General features: G+C 45.0%; 1 protein-coding gene across 1 annotated transcript in view; it reads right to left on the bottom strand.

Annotated features, from left to right (window-relative positions):
* Positions 1-18,710, bottom strand: part of LOC130295676 (cytosolic phospholipase A2 zeta-like) — a 47,767-nt gene extending 29,057 nt beyond the window's left edge. Inside the window, exons 1-6 of the mRNA XM_056546673.1 lie at positions 18,546-18,710; positions 13,175-13,247; positions 7,611-7,747; positions 6,175-6,303; positions 4,797-4,837; positions 4,671-4,713 (exon numbers count right to left, since the gene is read on the bottom strand). Coding sequence (XP_056402648.1) covers positions 4,671-4,713; positions 4,797-4,837; positions 6,175-6,303; positions 7,611-7,747; positions 13,175-13,247; positions 18,546-18,662 — 540 coding nt within the window. The 5' untranslated portion in view covers positions 18,663-18,710. The remainder of the gene's footprint in view (positions 1-4,670; positions 4,714-4,796; positions 4,838-6,174; positions 6,304-7,610; positions 7,748-13,174; positions 13,248-18,545) is intronic.
* Positions 18,711-19,449: the final 739 nt, after the last annotated feature.

Genomic DNA, 19,449 nt, shown 5'->3' on the forward strand with positions numbered 1-19,449 from the left:
CTGCCTTCTGTCTGGAAAAGCCCTGTCATGGGCCGCACCGCTCTGGGACCGCAATGACCCCGTCACTGCCTCTGTACACTCCTTCTTCTCGGAAATTCGAAGTGTCTTTGAGGAACCTGCCCGAGCTTCTTCAGCCGAGATTGCCCTGCTGAACCTGGCCCAGGGTGTTTCTTCCGTTGGCGAGTACGCCATTCAGTTCCGTGCTCTTGCTTACGAGTTGTCCTGGAATAGTGAGACTCTCTGCGCGACCTTTAAAAAAGGCCTATCCAGCAACATTAAAGATGTTCTGGCCGCACGAGAGACTCCTGCTGACCTACATGAACTCATTCATCTAGCCACTCGCATTGACATGCGTTCTTCCGGATGGCGTCTGGAGCTCCGCCTGGATATGGACTTTGTTCGCACGAAGCGTTTTTTCTCTCCGGCTCCTCTCTCCTCTGGTCCTCTGCAATCTGTTCCTGTGCTTCCCGCCGCGGAGGCTATGCATGTTGACCGGTCTTGCTTGACACCTCAAGAGAGGACACGAAGCCGCATGGAGAATCTTTGCCTGTACCATGCCGGTACCGAACACTTCCTGAAGGATTGTCCTATCCGTCCTCCCCGCCTGGAAAGACGCACGCTGACTCCGCACGAAGGTGACACAGTTCTTGATGTCAACTCTGCTTCTCCACGCCTTACTGTGCCTGTGCGGATATCTGCCTCTACTTTCTCCTTCTCTACTATGCTCTTCTTGGATTCCGGATCTGCAGGAAAATTTTTTTTGGCCTCTCTCATCAACAGGTTCTACGTTCCTGTGACCAGTCTCGCCAGACCCCTCTACATCTATTGTTTTTACAATAAAAGATTGGACTGTCTCGTACGTTTCCACACAGAACCCCTCCTAATTTGCATCGGACCTCTTCATGGAAAAATCGAGTTTTTTTTTTTTCTCAGGTTCTTTGGCCCCAAGAAGAGGGGGAGACCCAAGGGGGGGGGTACTGTTACGTCGAGCGCTCCGGGTCCCCGTTCCTCCCCGGAGCGCTCGCCTCATCTTCGTTGTTGCAGCGCCCCGGTCAGATCCACTGACCGGGTGCGCTGCGGTCCCGCCTTCAGCCGGGGTGCGATTCGCGATGCGGGTAGCGCCCGCTCGCGATGCGCACCCCGGTCCCCGTACCTGACTCGCTCTCCCTCGGTCCTGTCCCGGCGCGCGCGGCCCCGCTCCCTAGGGCGCGCGCGCGCCGGGTCTCTGCGATTTAAAGGGCCAGTGCACCAATGATGGTGCCTGGCCCAATCTTCCCAATTAGCTTAATTGGTAATCACCTGTGCACTTCCCTATATTACCTCACTTCCCTTGCACTCCCTTGCCGGATCTTGTTGCACTTGTGCCTAGTGAAAGCATTCCTTGTCAGTTCCTAGTCCGTGTTCCTGACCTCCTGCCGTTGCCCCTGACTACGATCCTTGCCGCCTGCCCCCGACCTTCTGCTACGTCCGACCTTGCTTCTGCCTACTCCATTGTACCGCGCCTATCTTCAGCATCTTCAGCAGCCAGAGAGGTGAGCCGTTGCTAGTGGATACGACCTGGTCACTACCGCCGCAGCAAGACCATCCCGCTTTGCGGCGGGCTCTGGTGAAAACCTGTAGTGACTTAGAACCGGTCCACTAGCGCGGTCCTCGCCATCCCTCTCTGGCACAGAGGATCCACTACCTGCCAGCCGGCATCGTGACAACTCCTCTGTGCTCACCCCTGTCCTGTCTATTAGACTCCTGTCTGAAAACAGAGAGGTGGGGGTTACAGAGCAGCCTGCAGTGATTGGATGAAGATACCCAACACAGCAGACTCAGGAAGGAAGTGAATGCATGGTGAGTGAGGGCGGGCTCAGTGCTTGCCTCGGACATGCCCCTTCCTGAGCAGTGGATGTCAGAATGAGTGAGCAGCAGAACAGAGAGATTTGTGAGCCAAATACAGAAGCTAGACACATAAAGACTTGTAAAGCATCTGCATGACCTAGTGAGTAACATATAGAAGCATTATCCTTTTTTCTGTGATATAGAAGGTACACTTTAAGCTATGTGCCCAGACTTGTTAATAAAGCACGTCTCCCTCGCTCCCCGCAGGGCTCCGGTATCAGGTGGTCCCATCTGCGGCCGCTGACACTTCGCCGCAACGGGTTTCCCGCTGAAAGTTTCACAACCACTCACTTCAATATGTCTGCAGAAAATCAGTGATGGTGGTAGATTTGCTGATTGACTGCAGACATATTTAAGTGAATGGTCGGTAGCGAAACTCGCAGCTGATCCCCCACAGTGGGAAACCCCAAAAAAGTCATTGTATGTACCATAAAATGGGGGCATTAGAAAATACAACTTGTGCTGCAAAAAACAAGCCCTCCTACAGATATGAAATCAAGAGATATCTACATTTATATAATGTAGATGATATACATTTATAATATACATTATTTAAAATATTTTTTTAAGATATACCATCTGTCAGGCACTTTGTTTTTTGTGTGCCTTAATGGACGTTCTTTTTGACGGGGGACAACAGGTCCCGACAGAACCCAATTACTATTATGGGGTCCGTCGGGCGACATTGTTTTTCAACAGGAGTAGTGAGAGGAAAAGCTTCCATGTTCTGGACGCCGCAGCTGCCGACCCGGAGATCGTAGGGGTCCCCCGTGATCTAACACCTTATCCCCTATCTTTTGGATAGGGGATAATATGTGTGCAGTGGAGTACCCCTTTAAGGAAGTTGCCTTATTCTAGCTTACTGAATTTGTACATAATAATTTAAGTTTATCATAAAGAAATTTTTTTTTAAAAAAGTATACAAAAAAGAAGAAAGTTGCAGCAGCACTCTTGGTCAAAAAATGTAGGCTCTTAGCGCACTTTTAGATAGCTGTGCTGGCTATTTTTCAGTGTTTTTTTTTCCGCAATGTAAGTGAGGGGGAGTGGTAACCTTCCATGGCCGTGCACCCCTCCCTGTTCACTGGAGAATTTTTTTATTTGATAGTGGATCCTTTATGTCACCCAGTCAGAGGCTATATGCCCAGCAGAGGTGAGTGGAATGAGCGTGTAAGGGTCCCATCCAAAGTGAGACCACCACCGTGTGATGGATGGGGGACACGTTTTTATCAAAAAGTGCGCTAAGAGCCTCCATTTTTTGACCAAGTGTGCTGCTGCAACCTTCTATTTGGATACTTTGTATTTGCCACAGCAGCGTGCACCCGTGTGTATTAGGTATTTGTGCTGGCTATTTTTCAGTATAGGTATTTATCATGTTCAAGAGTAAAAAACATATAAATTACATGTAAACACAAATGTAAACCCAGCCTTATCTGTAGTTTGTAATTGGCCATACATCTGCATCTTCTGCCCATGTCACATCACACAAAATATGATGACTACCACCCGCCTTACCGAAAATACCAGCTGAACTAGTTGGATGAGTTGCCTGTCACAGATAAGTATGTGTTTTAATACAAGTAAACAATGCGTGAATGCCTGATGATTAATAAGTATCTGGGTTTACTGTTCAGGTTTTATGTTGCAATTTTTGAAGCCAAAACCAGATAAGATGTGAATCATAATAGGTAGTAAGTAAAGTGGTCAGATACTACTTCAGATACTATTCATTTTTTTTAACCTTTTCTGGTTTTAGCTTCAGAAATCGGTTTCAATAAACCTTGAACAAATTTGGATGAAAACCTGAACACGCAAGAGCACCCAAAAAAACTAATTCTTAAGCATATACAATGCATATCCAAATTAAACAATACACTAAACTGCACAAGGGAAGTTCTGTTTGGTCTTAAAAGCATAACTTATTCCACCAGATCCACAATCTTTTCATAGGGGGTTTGTATTTAAGAGTGTTCACACGTACAGTATCTTGCACAGATTAGATGCGCAGGATTTTCTGCTGCAGATTTCAATGTAAACTAAATGACTGAGCGCAGCTTCTAATTGGTAATTACAAATCCTGTGCATCAAATCTGCGCAGGATCCTGTACGTGTAGTTGTACCCTTAAGCTAAAACCATATTTCAAGAGCAAGTCAAAGTTTGGAATGTGCGTGATTTCCAGCGTGGGGAGATGTAGGCCTCACTGGGTGGTAAAGTACCTGTGTCTACCCACACTGGAGATCGCGAAGGCTCAAAACTTTGGACTGGCTTTTGCTCAAGTTCCATGCACGAGCACTTTTCTGAAGATCAGGACTCATGCAATGAACTTTGCTAAGTCTGGGACGGTTACCTTGGCGCCTCCCTACTGGAACTGAAGATCGCATGGGCTCATAGCATTGGACTTGCACTTTAACATAGAGGAAAACAGCTTGAAAGTAGAGTTGGCTTGAAGGGGTAATCTGGCAAAAGACATCTTATCCCCTACTATTCAAAGGCCACTGGGAGCCCCTGCGATCTCCCTGCAGCACCCACATTTTATGGGGGGCTGCTGCTCCAGTCTCGGAAACTTCTGTTTCCGAGACTGGAGACGCGTGACGTCACAACACGCCCCCTTAATTCATGTCTATGGGAGGGGCGTGATGGGCGTCCGCAATCAGATATCTTATCCGCTATCCTTTGGATAGGGGACAAGATGTCTTTGGCCGGAATGCCCCTTTGAATCCATAAGTCGGCACATATTCAGGTAAATAAAGTTATTGAAAACAACTGAGGTAATAAACATACTCACCACTAAGACACCATTGGTGATTATTTCACTGGGAGGATCCTGGCTGTTGGAAAACAATGGATTTATATAGTAAATACTGTAGTACGGCCTTCATATTGGGTGTACATATCCGTACAAATGTCATACCTTTCTTCAATCTGAAATTCAACTTCTAAGGCCTCCTTGTCCTAAGAAAATGTAAATGCTCATATCAGCAACATTTCTAAAAACTATCACGTGTCAAAATAAATGTTTATATTATAATATAAATAATATTTATATAAAACAAAATAGTCTCCACATGGGGTGTGGTAAAGCAAAATCAACATGGCGCCCTCTGCAAAGCAACACTCTCCTCTCATCTAAAAGTGTACCTGTCAATTGCAAAAACTTTATGTAATGGAGAAAATAACATTATCTGTATATTTGCAATATACATTGGTTAAAAATGTGAATATTTTTGGGTGAAAAAAACTTGCAGCTGTGTCTCTGTGGAGAGACAAAATACAGGAAAATAAAGGAACTGAGGGCAGGACAAGCAGGGCTCTGTGCGCCGAGGACAAGCAGGGCTCTGTGCGCCGAGGACAAGCAGGGCTCTGTGCGCCGAGGACAAGCAGGGCTCTGTGCGCCGAGGACAAGCAGGGCTCTGTGCGCCGAGGACAAGCAGGGCTCTGTGCGCCGAGGACAAGCAGGGCTCTGTGCGCCGAGGACAAGCAGGGCTCTGTGCGCCGAGGACAAGCAGGGCTCTGTGCGCCGAGGACAAGCAGGGCTCTGTGCGCCGAGGACAAGCAGGGCTCTGTGCGCCGAGGACAAGCAGGGCTCTGTGCGCCGAGGACAAGCAGGGCTCTGTGCGCCGAGGACAAGCAGGGCTCTGTGCGCCGAGGACAAGCAGGGCTCTGTGCGCCGAGGACAAGCAGGGCTCTGTGCGCCGAGGACAAGCAGGGCTCTGTACGCCGAGGACAAGCAGGGCTCTGTACGCCGAGGCCAAGCAGGGCTCTGTACGCCGAGGCCAAGCAGGGCTCTGTACGCCGAGGCCAAGCAGGGCTCTGTACGCCGAGGACAAGCAGGGCTCTGTACGCCGAGGACAAGCATGGCTCTGTACGCCGAGGACAAGCATGGCTCTGTACGCCGAGGACAAGCAGGGCTCTGTACGCCGAGGACAAGCAGGGCTCTGTACGCCGAGGACAAGCAGGGCTCTGTACGCCGAGGACAAGCAGGGCTCTGTACGCTGAGGACAAGCAGGGCTCTGTACGCCGAGGACAAGCAGGGCTCTGTACACTGAGGACAAGCAGGGCTCTGTACACTACACTGGCCATACTCTGCGTGGATAAGCCACGGTAGTTGCATATAGTCTTTTCCTTTATACTTTTAACAAATCCGAAGCAATTTTCAGTTTACTGCGAACTGTGTCAAAGTACAGGGTTACCATATGCAGTAACTGAGGATAATCGGCACCATCTACTGGAACCCTGAAACATGTTTAATTAAATGGTTAACACGTGTTGATTGATAATAATATACCTACCTTTCGGTTTAGTTTAAAGACTCGCCTAACGGTTTGCCCAGGCTTAATGTTCCCTACATCAAATACAACAGAGGAGAGCTTGTCGTCCAGCATCAGGTCTCGGTCATAGAGGGTCAGCTCCAGAATGTTCTAGAAGACAAAACATATGCTGGTGACATAATGCAACCCCTTCCATTTTGTTTACAGTGTTCAATTGTCTTGGTTGGACTAACACCAAACCCCACACCTGGAAACATACCAGGTGGGGGTACAAGACCCCTAAATTTGTGCACCCTCCCTGTAAAACTTAACTTTTCTTATTTATTATATTGATAGTATAAAACAAGTGGAAAACCAATACAAGTTAAAAACTCAGCAATAGTACACCAATATAATTGTGCACCAACTCCCATTTGAGAGTATATTGTAACCCTGTGCCTGCAGTGAGACAGGGATTTTAAGTGAAACTATTGCTGATGTTAAAACTGAGTGACACAGCCTCCCCTACATGTTTCGTGACACCAGTCACGTCATCAGGGGTGAATGTGACACGGGTCATGTGGCCAAAGATTACTGTGTCGAACTGCAGCTAATGTAGGTGTATGGGGTCATGCTGCAAGCGGGGGGAGGTGAGTATAGCTGCATTTTTGTGTTTACTGCACCAGAAGGCAGGTAGACAAAAATATAATTTAAAGGGGTGTACCGGCTTTATACGTCTTAGCCCCTAGTGACGTCACGCCACGCCCCCTCCCATAGACATGAATGGAGAGGGTATGGCATGGCATGACGTCACGTTCCCGTCTCGGAGGCAGCGCCCCGTACAGAATGCCGTGGTCTGCACCGAAATCGCAGAGGTCCCCAGCGGCGGGACCCCTGCGATCATACATCTTATCCCCTATCCTTTGGATGTATAAAGCCAGAATACCCCTTTAACCTTGGAAAACCCCTTTTAGGCTATGTTCACATATAGTTTTTGGCCCTAAACGTGCTGTTTTATGGTAAAAAAAAAAAAAGGTCAAAATATATCCTTTGTTCACTGTTGAATTCTAAACTCAATAGAAACACGGCCCTTTGTTCCCACATGTACTGATTTTTTTGACCTTACATTTTGACAGACTGTGACCCATAGCTAGAACTAGCTGGGAGAAGAATGCACTAAGTGAGACAAACGTACAATGTAAGTCTATAGGATTGTCTCTCGGTCAGCCACGTTTTTCTTCTCTCTCATTCTATCAATTGGTCGGGGTCTGAACACTCAGACCCCGACTGATCAAAATTTTTGACATGTCTCCAGGACATGTACATGTATAAAGTTTTTTTTTTTAAAGCGACAGGTACACCTGAAGACTGAAAATACAAAAATACATTAAAAAAATGAAGTGTGAACACAACCTAATAAGACTTGATCCTTGGTGGTTTTACAGATCTAAAGGGTACTTGAGGAATTATGACCTTACCTTTACTGCGCTGTGAATTCGATAGTGAAAAGTTTCGTTCCATTCAGGGTCTGTGGAGTTATAGACAACTTTTGTCCTGTCAGGAAGCGGAGAAGCTGTTGGAAGTCTCAACTGGACGTAGCAATCGGCCTTGGACACTAAGGACAAAAAAAAAATTATAATAATTCATAATAAATATTAACATAGTTATTGCCAACAGTTGACCAATTTAAAGTGTTCCTCCAATAACATAACATTTCACAGTGAAAAAGTAAAAGTAAAGGTAAGAATTGTTGCATTATATTTTAGTGGGGAAACTCTACTTATCAGATTCTTTCCCCTTCCCTTGCACGGTTTACCCTGAATTAATTGATAAAATTCTGGAGAGGAGATGGATTATTGGTTTGAGTCATTAAAACAAATGTTTTGCTATTGCACTCCTTATGGTAAATAAAAAAAAAATTATCTTTCTAATATACTTTGTTTAAAAAGTTTTGTGTTTAAAAAAACCGCCACTAGGTGTCTCCCTACTTGTCCAGAGCACATTTCCCCCAATCTCTTGCACAGACGTTGGACTCCTGCTGGCCTGGCAGAAGTCCAAAATCAGGAAATGCAGTCTGGAGTGCTGAGATCCGCTAGATCTCTTTGCTCAAAATACCTGTGCAAGGAAAGAAAGAAAACAAAACTTTATTATTTTTATTTAATTTTTTTTGCTATTGCACTCCTTATGGTAAATAAAATAATCTTTCTCACGTACATTGTTTAAAAAAAACCCTGAAGTTTTCTATGTTTTATTTGTGTTTGAAAAAGCTGCCACTAGGTGTCTCCCTACTTGTCCTACTTGACTCCTGCTGGCATGGCACAAGTCCATAATCAGGAAATGCAGTCTGGTGTGCTAAAGGGAGGGGGAGGAGGGTGTGCAGCATTATCCAATCATAGCTCATCTCACACTGAACTGCTCTGGGCTATATGTAGTAGCGTAAGGGAGGAAGTTCTCCCCTGTATGGCTTCAGATGGTGTCACGCCTGCTGGGGAACGCCCCTTCCCAGTCTGTGAATCTGACTAAGACTGAGCAGTAAATACAGATCAATATCAAGGTAGAAAACGAAAAAATAATTAAAATAAAGGCCGGGGTGGTTTATCATGATGGGGGAAGTGAACTGAGAGGATTATAAAATTTAGCAAGATCATGAGAGGTACTCTGTGCTGCTGCCTATAGAAGTCTATGGTAAGGGGAGGGGAAGAGGAGGTTAAAGAAGAAACTAAGATAAGAGGAGCTTATGACCAGATGAGTGGAATGAATCCAGCATGGAAGAATTATGAAGCAGGAACTATAATCAGAGTGTCCACAAAGAAAACAATGCCATATGAACATTCTGTCAGAATACAGTATACAGTAAACCTCTTTCAACTACTCAAAATTATAGCAAACTATGGTGTTTTTTCAGGGGTGGTTTTCCTCAAAGAAGAGGGCTAATGTTATATAGGATACAAGAGAATGGAACATCCTACACTTAAAGCGTACCTATCATAGTGCTAAAAAAAAAAAAATGATGTTACACAGTACCTAATCCTGATCATGCACATATAATTTTTATGTGTCTAGGACCTATATATCCCTAACAAATAGCATTTATATGTTGCTCACTTGCTTTGTCTTCTTGTCTTGCGGAGGGGGCGTGTCCATCTCTCTCCCTCACTGTGATGATTCATCTGCTCTGAGTCTGGGAGCAGCCTGGCAGTCTACTCAGTAGTTTGTATGCTTACTTTTTCTATCTGTTAAGCGTGATGCTAGTAAAGCTGGATGCTAATTAACACAGCTGTCACTATGTGTGTCATTCAGCTTTCACAGACTCCTGAATGTCTGATCAGCTTCTTTGTCATTCAGGAGTCAGAGAAAGCTTTGGCTGTTCAAGCATGCTGGGAGTTGTAGTTTTGCAAGAGCGGGAGTGTTTGTAAAACACTGTGTTAGAGTAGTGTTGCCTTTAGCTGTTGCACAACTACAACTCCCAGCATGCCCACACATCCTTTGTCTGTAGTTTTGCAAGAGCTGGAGGCACACAGCTGGAGAATACACAGCTCTAAAACAGAGTTTTACAAAGATTGTATCCCCAGTTGTTGCAAAACTACAACTCCCATCATGGGAGTTGTAGTTTAGAAACAGCTGAAGGCTGTAGTGGTGCAATGGTGATCTCCTATACTGGATACCAACACACTTTATGGCTGGTATCCAGCATGCTGCAAAATACAGAGTAGTCTGACTGCATAACTATAGATGACCCCTAGTGGCGCTATTTTAAATTTTTTATTAAAACTGAATTTTTTTTTTTAAATAAATGTATATTGAAAAAAGTCATCTTATCAGTAGTACTACAAAATAAAAAAAGTTTTTTATAATCACAGTGCCTCTTTAATAAGCACTCCGGCAAATGTATTGGATTTATTTTGCTTATATAGTGCAGCATAGAGAATAATGTAGATGTTCTTGTACAGTATATGCCTTGTGCTCAGCTGCTGTATGGACCAAAGGAAGCTGTGTAGTTCTTTCCAGTCTGACCACAGTGCTCTCTGCTGCCACCTCTGTCCGTGTCAGGAACTGTCCAGAGTAGGAGCAAATCCCCATAGAAAACCTCTCCTGCTCTGGAACGTTCCTGGCACGGACAGAGCTACACAACTTCCTGTGGACCATACAGCAGCTGATAAGTACTGGAAGGATTAAGATTTTTATATAAAAGTAATTAACAAATCTGTATAACTTTCTGGCGCCAGTTGATTTGAGAAGATTTGTTTTCCACAGGAGTACCTCTTTAAGGAAATAGAATGGTACTCCTATTACAACATTGTATTGTTTAAGGCTAAGTTTCCACTTGTTTTTTTTTTTTTTTTTTACACCTATAAAACGCCAGAAAAACTGCCACAGCATTTTCCTGCGTTTTGGCAGTTTTTCTGGCGTTTTCCCTCGTGTGTGGAAACCAAACCAGGGAAATTTTTTACAATTTTCTCACTGCCTTCATGGTACCACTATGTGGGTCTGATGCTGAGCGTCCGATCCACAGAGTGTAAGGAGATGAGGAGTGATGTACAGCATCACTACTCACCTCCCCGGCCGTATAGTATACAGGGGGGCATAGTGTACCCGTGTATACTATACAGGAGCCGGGAATCCTCTCACCAGATTGACAGGACTCCCTGCTGCTATAGCCCCTTTGGGCGGTATACAGAATATACAGCTATCTATAGATAGCTGTATATACTGTATACAGAACACAAGGTCCACTTACCTCCCTCACTCCCTGTTGGGTCCATGTAGCTCCGCCCCTAGTGATGATGTCATTAGGGGCGGAGCTACAGACGGGAGCCAGGCTGGTAAGGGTGTGAGGCTCTGTTCACATTGTACATTTTGTATAATGTAAACAGACCCTTCTGCCAGTGTCTTCCCGACAGGAAAACTCCAGCTGTTGCTAAACTACAACTCCCAGCATGCCCAGACAGCCAAAGTCTGTCTGGGCATGCTGGGAGTTGTAGTTTTGCAACAATTGGAGACTCTCTGTTTGAGAAGACATTGCACTATGGGCGCTCTCCCCAGCGGAGAGCGCCAAAAATATCCTAACCCATTTTTTGTGTTTCTTTTTTCAGATTCGTGTATGCAGAGGATTATTGCGGATTCGGTGGACTACTGGGCATGAACTGGATTTTCTTCTTTTAATAAAATGGTTAACGAGGGCTGTGGGGGAGTGTTTTTTAAAATAAAATAATTTTTCCAATGCGTCGTATTTTTTTTATAGAATTTTCCGGCTTAGTAGTGGAAGCCAGTCTTATTGACGGAATCCATTACTAAAACGGGGCTTAGCATTAGCACCAAAAACAGCTAGCGCTAACCCCCAATTATTACCCCGCTACCCACCGCCACAGGGGTACTGGGAAAAGCCGTACCAAGAGGCCCGGAGCGTCAAAAATGACGCTCCTGGGCCTAGGCGGTAACAAGCTGGAATTATTTAGGCTGGGGAGGGCCAGTAACAATGGTCCACGCCCACCCTGGTAATGTCAGGCTGTTGCTGCTTGGTTGGTATCTGTCTGAGAATGAAAATATGGGGAACCCTATGCGTTTTTTATTTTATTTTTTTATTTATGAAAAACATTTTGCATAGGGTTCCCCATATTTTTATTCTCAGCCAGATACCAACCAAGCAGCAACAGCCTGACATTACCAGGGTGGGCGTGGACCATTGTTACTGGCCCTCCCCAGCCTAAATAACCCAACCTGTTACTACCTAGGCCCAGGAGCGCCATTTTTGACGCTCCGGGCCTGTTGGTAGCGGCTCTTCTTGGTACCCCTGTGGCGGTGGTACCGGGGTAATAATTGGGGGTTAACGCTAGCTGTTTTTGGTGCTAATGCTAAGCCCCGGCTTAGTAATGGATTCTGTCAATAAGATAGTTTCCACTACTAAAAATTATTTTATTTTAAAAAACACTCCCTCACAGCCCTCGTTAACCATTTTATTAAAAGAAGAAAATCCAGTTCATCCGCAGTAGTCCACCGAATCCACAGTAATCCTCTGCATACAGGAATCTGAAATGAGAAGAAAAAAGAAACACAAAAAATGGGTTAGGACATTTTTGGCGCTCTCCGATGGGGAGAGCGCCCATAGTGCAATGTCTTCCAAACAGAGAGCCTCCAATTGTTGCAAAACTATTGCCAAAGGCTGTCTGGGCATGCTGGGAGTTGTAGTTTAGCAACAGCTTGAGTCTCCCTGTCTGAGAAGACACTGGCAGAAGGGTCTGTTCACATTATACAAAACGTACAATGTGAACAGAGCCTCACACCCCTACCAGCCTGGCTCCTGTCTGTAGCTCCTCCCCTAATGATGTTATCACTAGGGGTGGAGCTACACGGTCCTGGTGGTGAAAGGAGCGAGGGAGGTAAGTGGACCCAGTGTTCTGTATACAGTATATACAGCTATCTATAGATAGCTGTATATAGTGTATACCCCCCAAAGGGTTAACCTACACTGTCCAGCAGGGTCAGTTAACTCTTTCCTTGCTGGGCTGGTGCATAGCGCTCAGCTCAGTGAGGGGTTAAGTGAGCCAGCAATATACTGTATACACATTGCAGGCTCACTGTAAGTTCTTGCTGGACAGTAGATATACGACATATATCTACTGCTCAGCATCAGCTGTTCTCCCGGGTCTGTAGCCGCGAGCACAGCTAAAGTCCCAATCTGTGCAGGGACATTTTGAAAATGCTGTACGGCTGCGGAGGGAAGTAGGGATGATATGCATCACACTCCTTCTCTCCGAAGATGCTGAAACTATGACGTTTTTGGTTAAAAACGCCAGTCTCAGCATTGCTGCGATTTGGAAAAACTGCCAGATCACAGCAAAACGCTGGGGTCAGGGGAAAAAACGCCAAACCCAAAAACGCAAAGTGGGTTTGGCGTTTTGCGTTTCGCCATTGAATCCCTGCTAACATCTGGCCGCATTTGGATATTTTGGTGTTATTTGGGGGGCAAAATGCCCCAAAAAACCCAAGTGGAAACTTGGCCTAACAGTTTTTCTTTCTAAAATAATTATTTCTTACAACTTACACATGTCCGTGCCTTGAATGTTTTGCGCTCTTACCACGGTCACGCTCAGGTTATAATATGGATGAACCTCTTTCTGCAAATATAAAAACATAAAGATTGACTGGTAGAATAAATGTACAACAAACCACCACAACACTGGGTATACAGTACCAAGAGACCTTATATCAGTGTTTTCCAACCAGGGCACCTCCAACTGAAGGCTGTCCGGGCATCCTGGGAGTTGTAGTTTCGCAACAGCGGGAGACGCAAGTATCATAACTAGGGGTCTGAATACTCATGTCCATGCAACATATTAATTTTCCCTTTCTGAATACATTTTTTTTTTTAAATTCCAAAATTCCATTTTCACATTCCCATTATAGGGTACTAAGTGCAGAATGATGGGGTAAAACATATTTTCTTTATTTTGGCACAAGTCCGTATCTCTATCTATCTATCTATCTATCTATCTATCTATATATATATATATATACACACACACATATATATATATATATATATATATATATATAAGGAAGATCACATCTGGCACTCCATATGGTGAACAAAAATGAGTAACTTTATTCCATCAGGTGAACGGATACAATGTTTCGGTTGCCTGCCAATTTGATCGGACAACATTGATCGCAAACTGTGGCAAGAAATGCCCCCAGTATAAGGGTACGTTCAAACGAGCGGATTTACAGCGTATTTTATGCTGCAGATCCGCCGCTGAAGGACCTCTGTATGTTGCCTTTACATGTGTCTGCTCGGAGCAGCAATACGCACTTATGTGCAGACACACTGAAGCGATGTGTGAGCCGACGCGCATGTTCAATGAGCTTGGCCGAGAGCTGCCGCGATGTGCGAGTATACTGTGCCTCGCACATCGCAGTGCGTCTGCTCATAGCAGCGTATTGCCGCTCCGAGCAGTCACATGTAAAGGTAACATATAGAGGTCCTTCAGCGGCGGATCCGCAGCTAAATACGTGCAGAAAATCTGCTCATCTGAATGTACCCTTAGGCATTGAATCGGATTGCCTTTGTGTCACAGTTTAACGATCAAGTGCAATTGAAGGTTATCAATAAACATTGGGCAACTCTCACACTCAACTATCCAACTATACCAGAGTTTCAATCTAATTTTTATTCACCATATGAAGTGCTGCATGTGATCTTCCTTCTATTAACCTCCTGAGACCCTGACCTGGGTCCTCCACCTGCGGGCACCCAGCATCTGAGCTTTGGCTGTGCTGCTTCTTTTCTGCCGAGAGTGTATATATATATATATATATATATATATATATATATATATATATACATAATGATTTATATGATATATACAGGTGGAACTAGAAAATGTTAAATTCTAAACATCTGCTGTAGAAATTACTATTCAGGCCTCAGTTCTTTCTGCAGAATACGCTTGGTAAGTCATTGCCGTCTATGGAGGCGGCGCATTCCCGAGCGGTCCTAGTGCCGACTGATGAATCCGCTCTTCCTACGGACGGAATACCCAGACGGATATTTTATGGCTGGACATTCCACAAAATGTACAGTGTGTGAACATAACAACAAATACAACACGTGTTGCCTCCATTTTGGGTGTGGGTGACTGGGTCAGCCTTCTTTACCTGAGGATACACTTCTGGTCAGTCCAGTGTTTCCCAATCAGGGTGTCTCCAGCTGTTGTAAAACTACAACCATCATGCCCGGACAGCCTTGTTGTGAAGCACCGGGTCAGTCAGTGCGGTATTAATAATAAATATCTGATGAACACTCGACTTGCCCCTACTTGTATGTGACTCTACCACAGGCCGCAGCCTTTTAAGCAGATACACATCATAGTGTGAGAGGAATGTTTGATGGCTGATATCTACTGCTGTCCACAACAGTGTCCATCGCCAAACGTGATATAACCGAGAGCTCGGCCATCATCCATTAAACATGCACGCTCATGTCAGGAGAGCTACATAATCTACTGTGCACCCCCATACAAATGAGGGGTCAGCTGATATCTAATGTGTAATAATGGCTGAATACTTGTTTGACAGACACATATTCCTCCCACATACTCACGCACGCTCGACTGTACATGTTTTTTAATTGAGAGTAGGGGGGGGCGGGGGGGGGGGGGGGGGGGGGGGGAGTCGCTGCCAGGCTCCTCTGGCTGTATCTTATGGATACAAAGAAACCTTAGGGGTTCTCCGCCCCTAAACATCTTATCCCCTATCCAAAGGATAGGGGACAAGATGTCTGATCGCGGGGGTCCTGCCACTGGGGACCCCCACAATCTCGACTGCGGCACCCCCAGACATCCAGTGCACAGAGTTAACTTTGCTCTGTGCTGGATGACTGTCAATGCGGGGCGGAGGCTTGTGACATCAAGGCCACGCCCCCTCAATGCAAGTCCATGGGAAGGGGCATGGCTGTGATGTCACAAGCGTGGCATGGACGTGACGTCACGAGCCTCCGCCGCTCTAAACAAACGCCGGGTGCAGCAGGGAGATTGCGGGGTCCTTAGTGGAGGGACCCCTGCAATCAGACATCATATCCCCTATCCTTTGGATAGGGGATAAAATGTCTAGGAGTACCCCTTTAAGGCCATTTGTACACAGTGGAATATCTGTGCCGAATTCTGAACGGACATTCCACTGCAGCAGAGTCCCATTGTTTTCAATGGGATTTTGCTGCACTGTTCACATGGTGGAAATTCCAGTTCCGGCTTCCACAAAAAATTCTGCTCGAATTTAGCGCGGAACTGCATTGCCGTCTATGAGAATGTGATGTGAATGTTCGCTGTTTTAGAACGTTCACCGTAGGGGATCATTAACATTATACGTACACGACGATACCCAAATATGTTTATAATTTTTTTTTGCTTTTTGAGATATTTACATTTTTCTTTGGGTTGGGGAGGGGCTTTTTCATGTACGCGCGTCATGTACAGGACGTAAATGTACGTCCTGTTGCGTTAAAGGAGATGTTCGGTGCGGACTTTTCCTATTCCATCCTGCCCGGGCTGCAAAAAAAAGACAAAACAAACTTTCACTTACCTTCCTACATTCCCCTGGAGCTCCGCAACAGCTGATCGGTCAGCCGGGCTGTCTACTACCTACTTCCCTTAGCCTGGTACGTCACATGGCGCTTTAGCCTATCACCGGCCGCAGCAATGTCCCACCTCGGCCGGTGATAGGCTGAAGCGCCGTGTGATGTTCTGGGCTAAGGGAAGTAGGTAGTAGACAGCCCCGCCGACTGATCTGGGGGAACGTAGGAAGGTGAGTGAAAGTTTGTTTTGTCTTTTTTTTGCAGCCCGGGCAGGATGGAATAGGAAAAGTCCACACCGGACATCTCCTTTAAAGGGGTACTCCACCCCTAGACATCTTATCCCCTATCCAAAGGATAGGGAATAAGATGTCTGATCGCTGGGGTCCCGCCGCTGGGGACCCCCCGCAATATAGCATGCAGCACCCACCTGTTACTGCTCCGGAAGCGCTGGAGCGTCTGGCTCCCGAACACGGGGACGGAAGATCGTGACATCACAACTCCGCCCCCGTGAGACGTCACACCCCCACCCCCTTAATGCAAGTCTATGGGAGGGGGCGTGGCGGCTGTCACGCCCCCCTCCCACAGAAAGCTCTAATACTAATACTGAGACTGGTGTGCGAATTTACGCATATACGAAAATATACATATGCTAATTTTCGTATATGCGAAGTTTTGTTAATATTCGCGTACACGAATTTCTGAGTATGTTAATGTTCGCATATGCTACTCCACTTGTGTTAGTGTGCGTATATGCTAATTTTCGCATACACGAAATTTCGCTTGCGCTAATGTTCGCATATGCGAATTCTCGTTTTTGTGCAAATGTTCAGATATGTAAGATGTTCGCATATGCGAATATAAGGCGAAAAAAAGAAAAAAAATATTGCGAGTATATGACAAGTATTCGCCCATATATTCGCGCATATTCATAACAGTGCGCGCCAGTTTTTTTCGCATGTGTGAACATTTACATATGCGAACATTTTGCAGACGGAAATTCGCGTACGCGAACATTAGTGCAAACGAAATTGCTTGTATGCGAAAATTAGCATATACGCACACTAACACAAGCGGAGTAGCATATAAAAAAATTTACATATGCGAACATTAACATACTCAGAAATTCGTGTACGCGAATATTAACAAAACTTCGCATCTACGAAAATTAGCATATGTATATTTTCGCACACCAGTCTCAGTATTAGTATTAGAGCCTTCTTTACACCACACAAGCTGGAAGCAGAGAGGGATGGGATGATCACTGTTATGTGTACTGTGAAGAATAAAATAAAAAAGAATTAAAGAATATTCATAATTACGAATATATAGTGCTATATTGGCGAATATTCGCAAATTCACGAATATATAGTGCTATACGCGTGAATAAAATTCGCATTATAAATATTCGCGAGAAACCACTAGTGTTGATCGCTAATATTCGCAATGCACATTTTATTCGCTTATAGTGCACTATATATTCGCACATTTGCGAATATACGCAAATATAGCACTATATATTCGCAATTGCGAATATTTACCAATATAGTATATTCGTTCTTTTTTTTTTTTTTTTCACAGTGATCATCCCTCTGCTTCCAGCTTGTGTGGTGTAAAGAAGGCTGTAATGGCTGTAATACTACTGTGTAAGACTGACGTGCTGAAATTCGCATATGCGAAGATTAGCATATGCACATTTTCGCATACACGAAGTTTCGCATATGTTAATTTTGAATATGCAAATTTTCGTATATGTTAATTTACGCATATACGAATATTCGCATATGCGACAATAAAACGGGGTTATAACGAATATGCGATTATTGCGAATATATGACGAATATTCGTCCATATATTCGCGAATATTCGCGAATTCGAATATGGCCTATGCCGCTCAACACTAGCACTGACCCTGGCATCAGACCTAGACGATGCCAGGGATCATTCTCTCTGTACTGGACGATGCCAGGGATCATTCTCTCTGTACTGGACGATGCCAGGGATCATTCTCTCTGTACTGGACGATGCCAGTGATCAATCTCTCTGTACTGGACGATGCCAGGGATCATTCTCTCTGTACTGGACGATGCCAGTGATTATTCTCTCTGTACTGGACGATGCCAGGGATTATTCTCTCTGTACTGGACGATGCCAGGGATCATTCTCTCTGTACTGGACGATGCCAGGGATCATTCTCTCTGTACTGGACGATGCCAGTGATAATTCTCTCTGTACTGGACGATGCCAGGGATCATTCTCTCTGTACTGGACGATGCCAGTGATGACTCTATAACCGCAGAGCTGTAGAAGCTCCCGGTGTGCACAGCGCCCTCTCCCGGTCACTCACCCGCCAGCTCGGCGCTTTAATAGCTCTCTCCCTCTCCTTGTCTTTCTTCCATAATACCGCGGCGGCCATGGCTGGCAGTGCCCGGCCCGGGAGACTCCTCACCGCTGCCCGGAACATCGCGTCTCCCAGCCAGGCAGCCTGCAGCCAGTGTACGGCACAGCGGGGGGCGGGGCTCAGGTGAGAGGGGCGGGGTTCAGGTGAGATGGGCGGGGCTCAGGTGAGAGGGGCGGGGCCCGGTAATGATTACCAAGGTCACTGAGCAGGTAGAGGAGATGGGAGCGACCACAGCCACACAGGCAATAAACCGGGTGTGTACAGAGATCACATTATACAGAGAGGGAGGAAATATACACTACATACTGTACATATCTACTGTATCATATATACTGTACACTATATACTGTACATATCTGCTGTATATCATATATACTGTACACTATATACTGTACCACACCTATATACTGTACATATCTGCTGTATATCATATATACTGTACACTATATACTGTACATATCTGCTGTATATCATATATACTGTACACTATATACTGTACATATCTGCTGTATATCATATATACTGTACACTATATACTGTACATATCTGCTGTATATCATATATACTGTACACTATATACTGTACATATCTGCTGTATATCATATATACTGTACACTATATACTGTACATATCTGCTGTATATCATATATACTGTACACTATATACTGTACATATCTGCTGTATATCATATATACTGTACACTATATACTGTACATATCTGCTGTATATCATATATACTGTACACTATATACTGTACATATCTGCTGTATATCATATATACTGTACACTATATACTGTACATATCTGCTGTATATCATATATACTGTACACTATATACTGTACATATCTG

Source organism: Hyla sarda, chromosome 11 (assembly GCF_029499605.1).
Source record: "Hyla sarda isolate aHylSar1 chromosome 11, aHylSar1.hap1, whole genome shotgun sequence".
NCBI lineage: Eukaryota > Metazoa > Chordata > Amphibia > Anura > Hylidae > Hyla > Hyla sarda.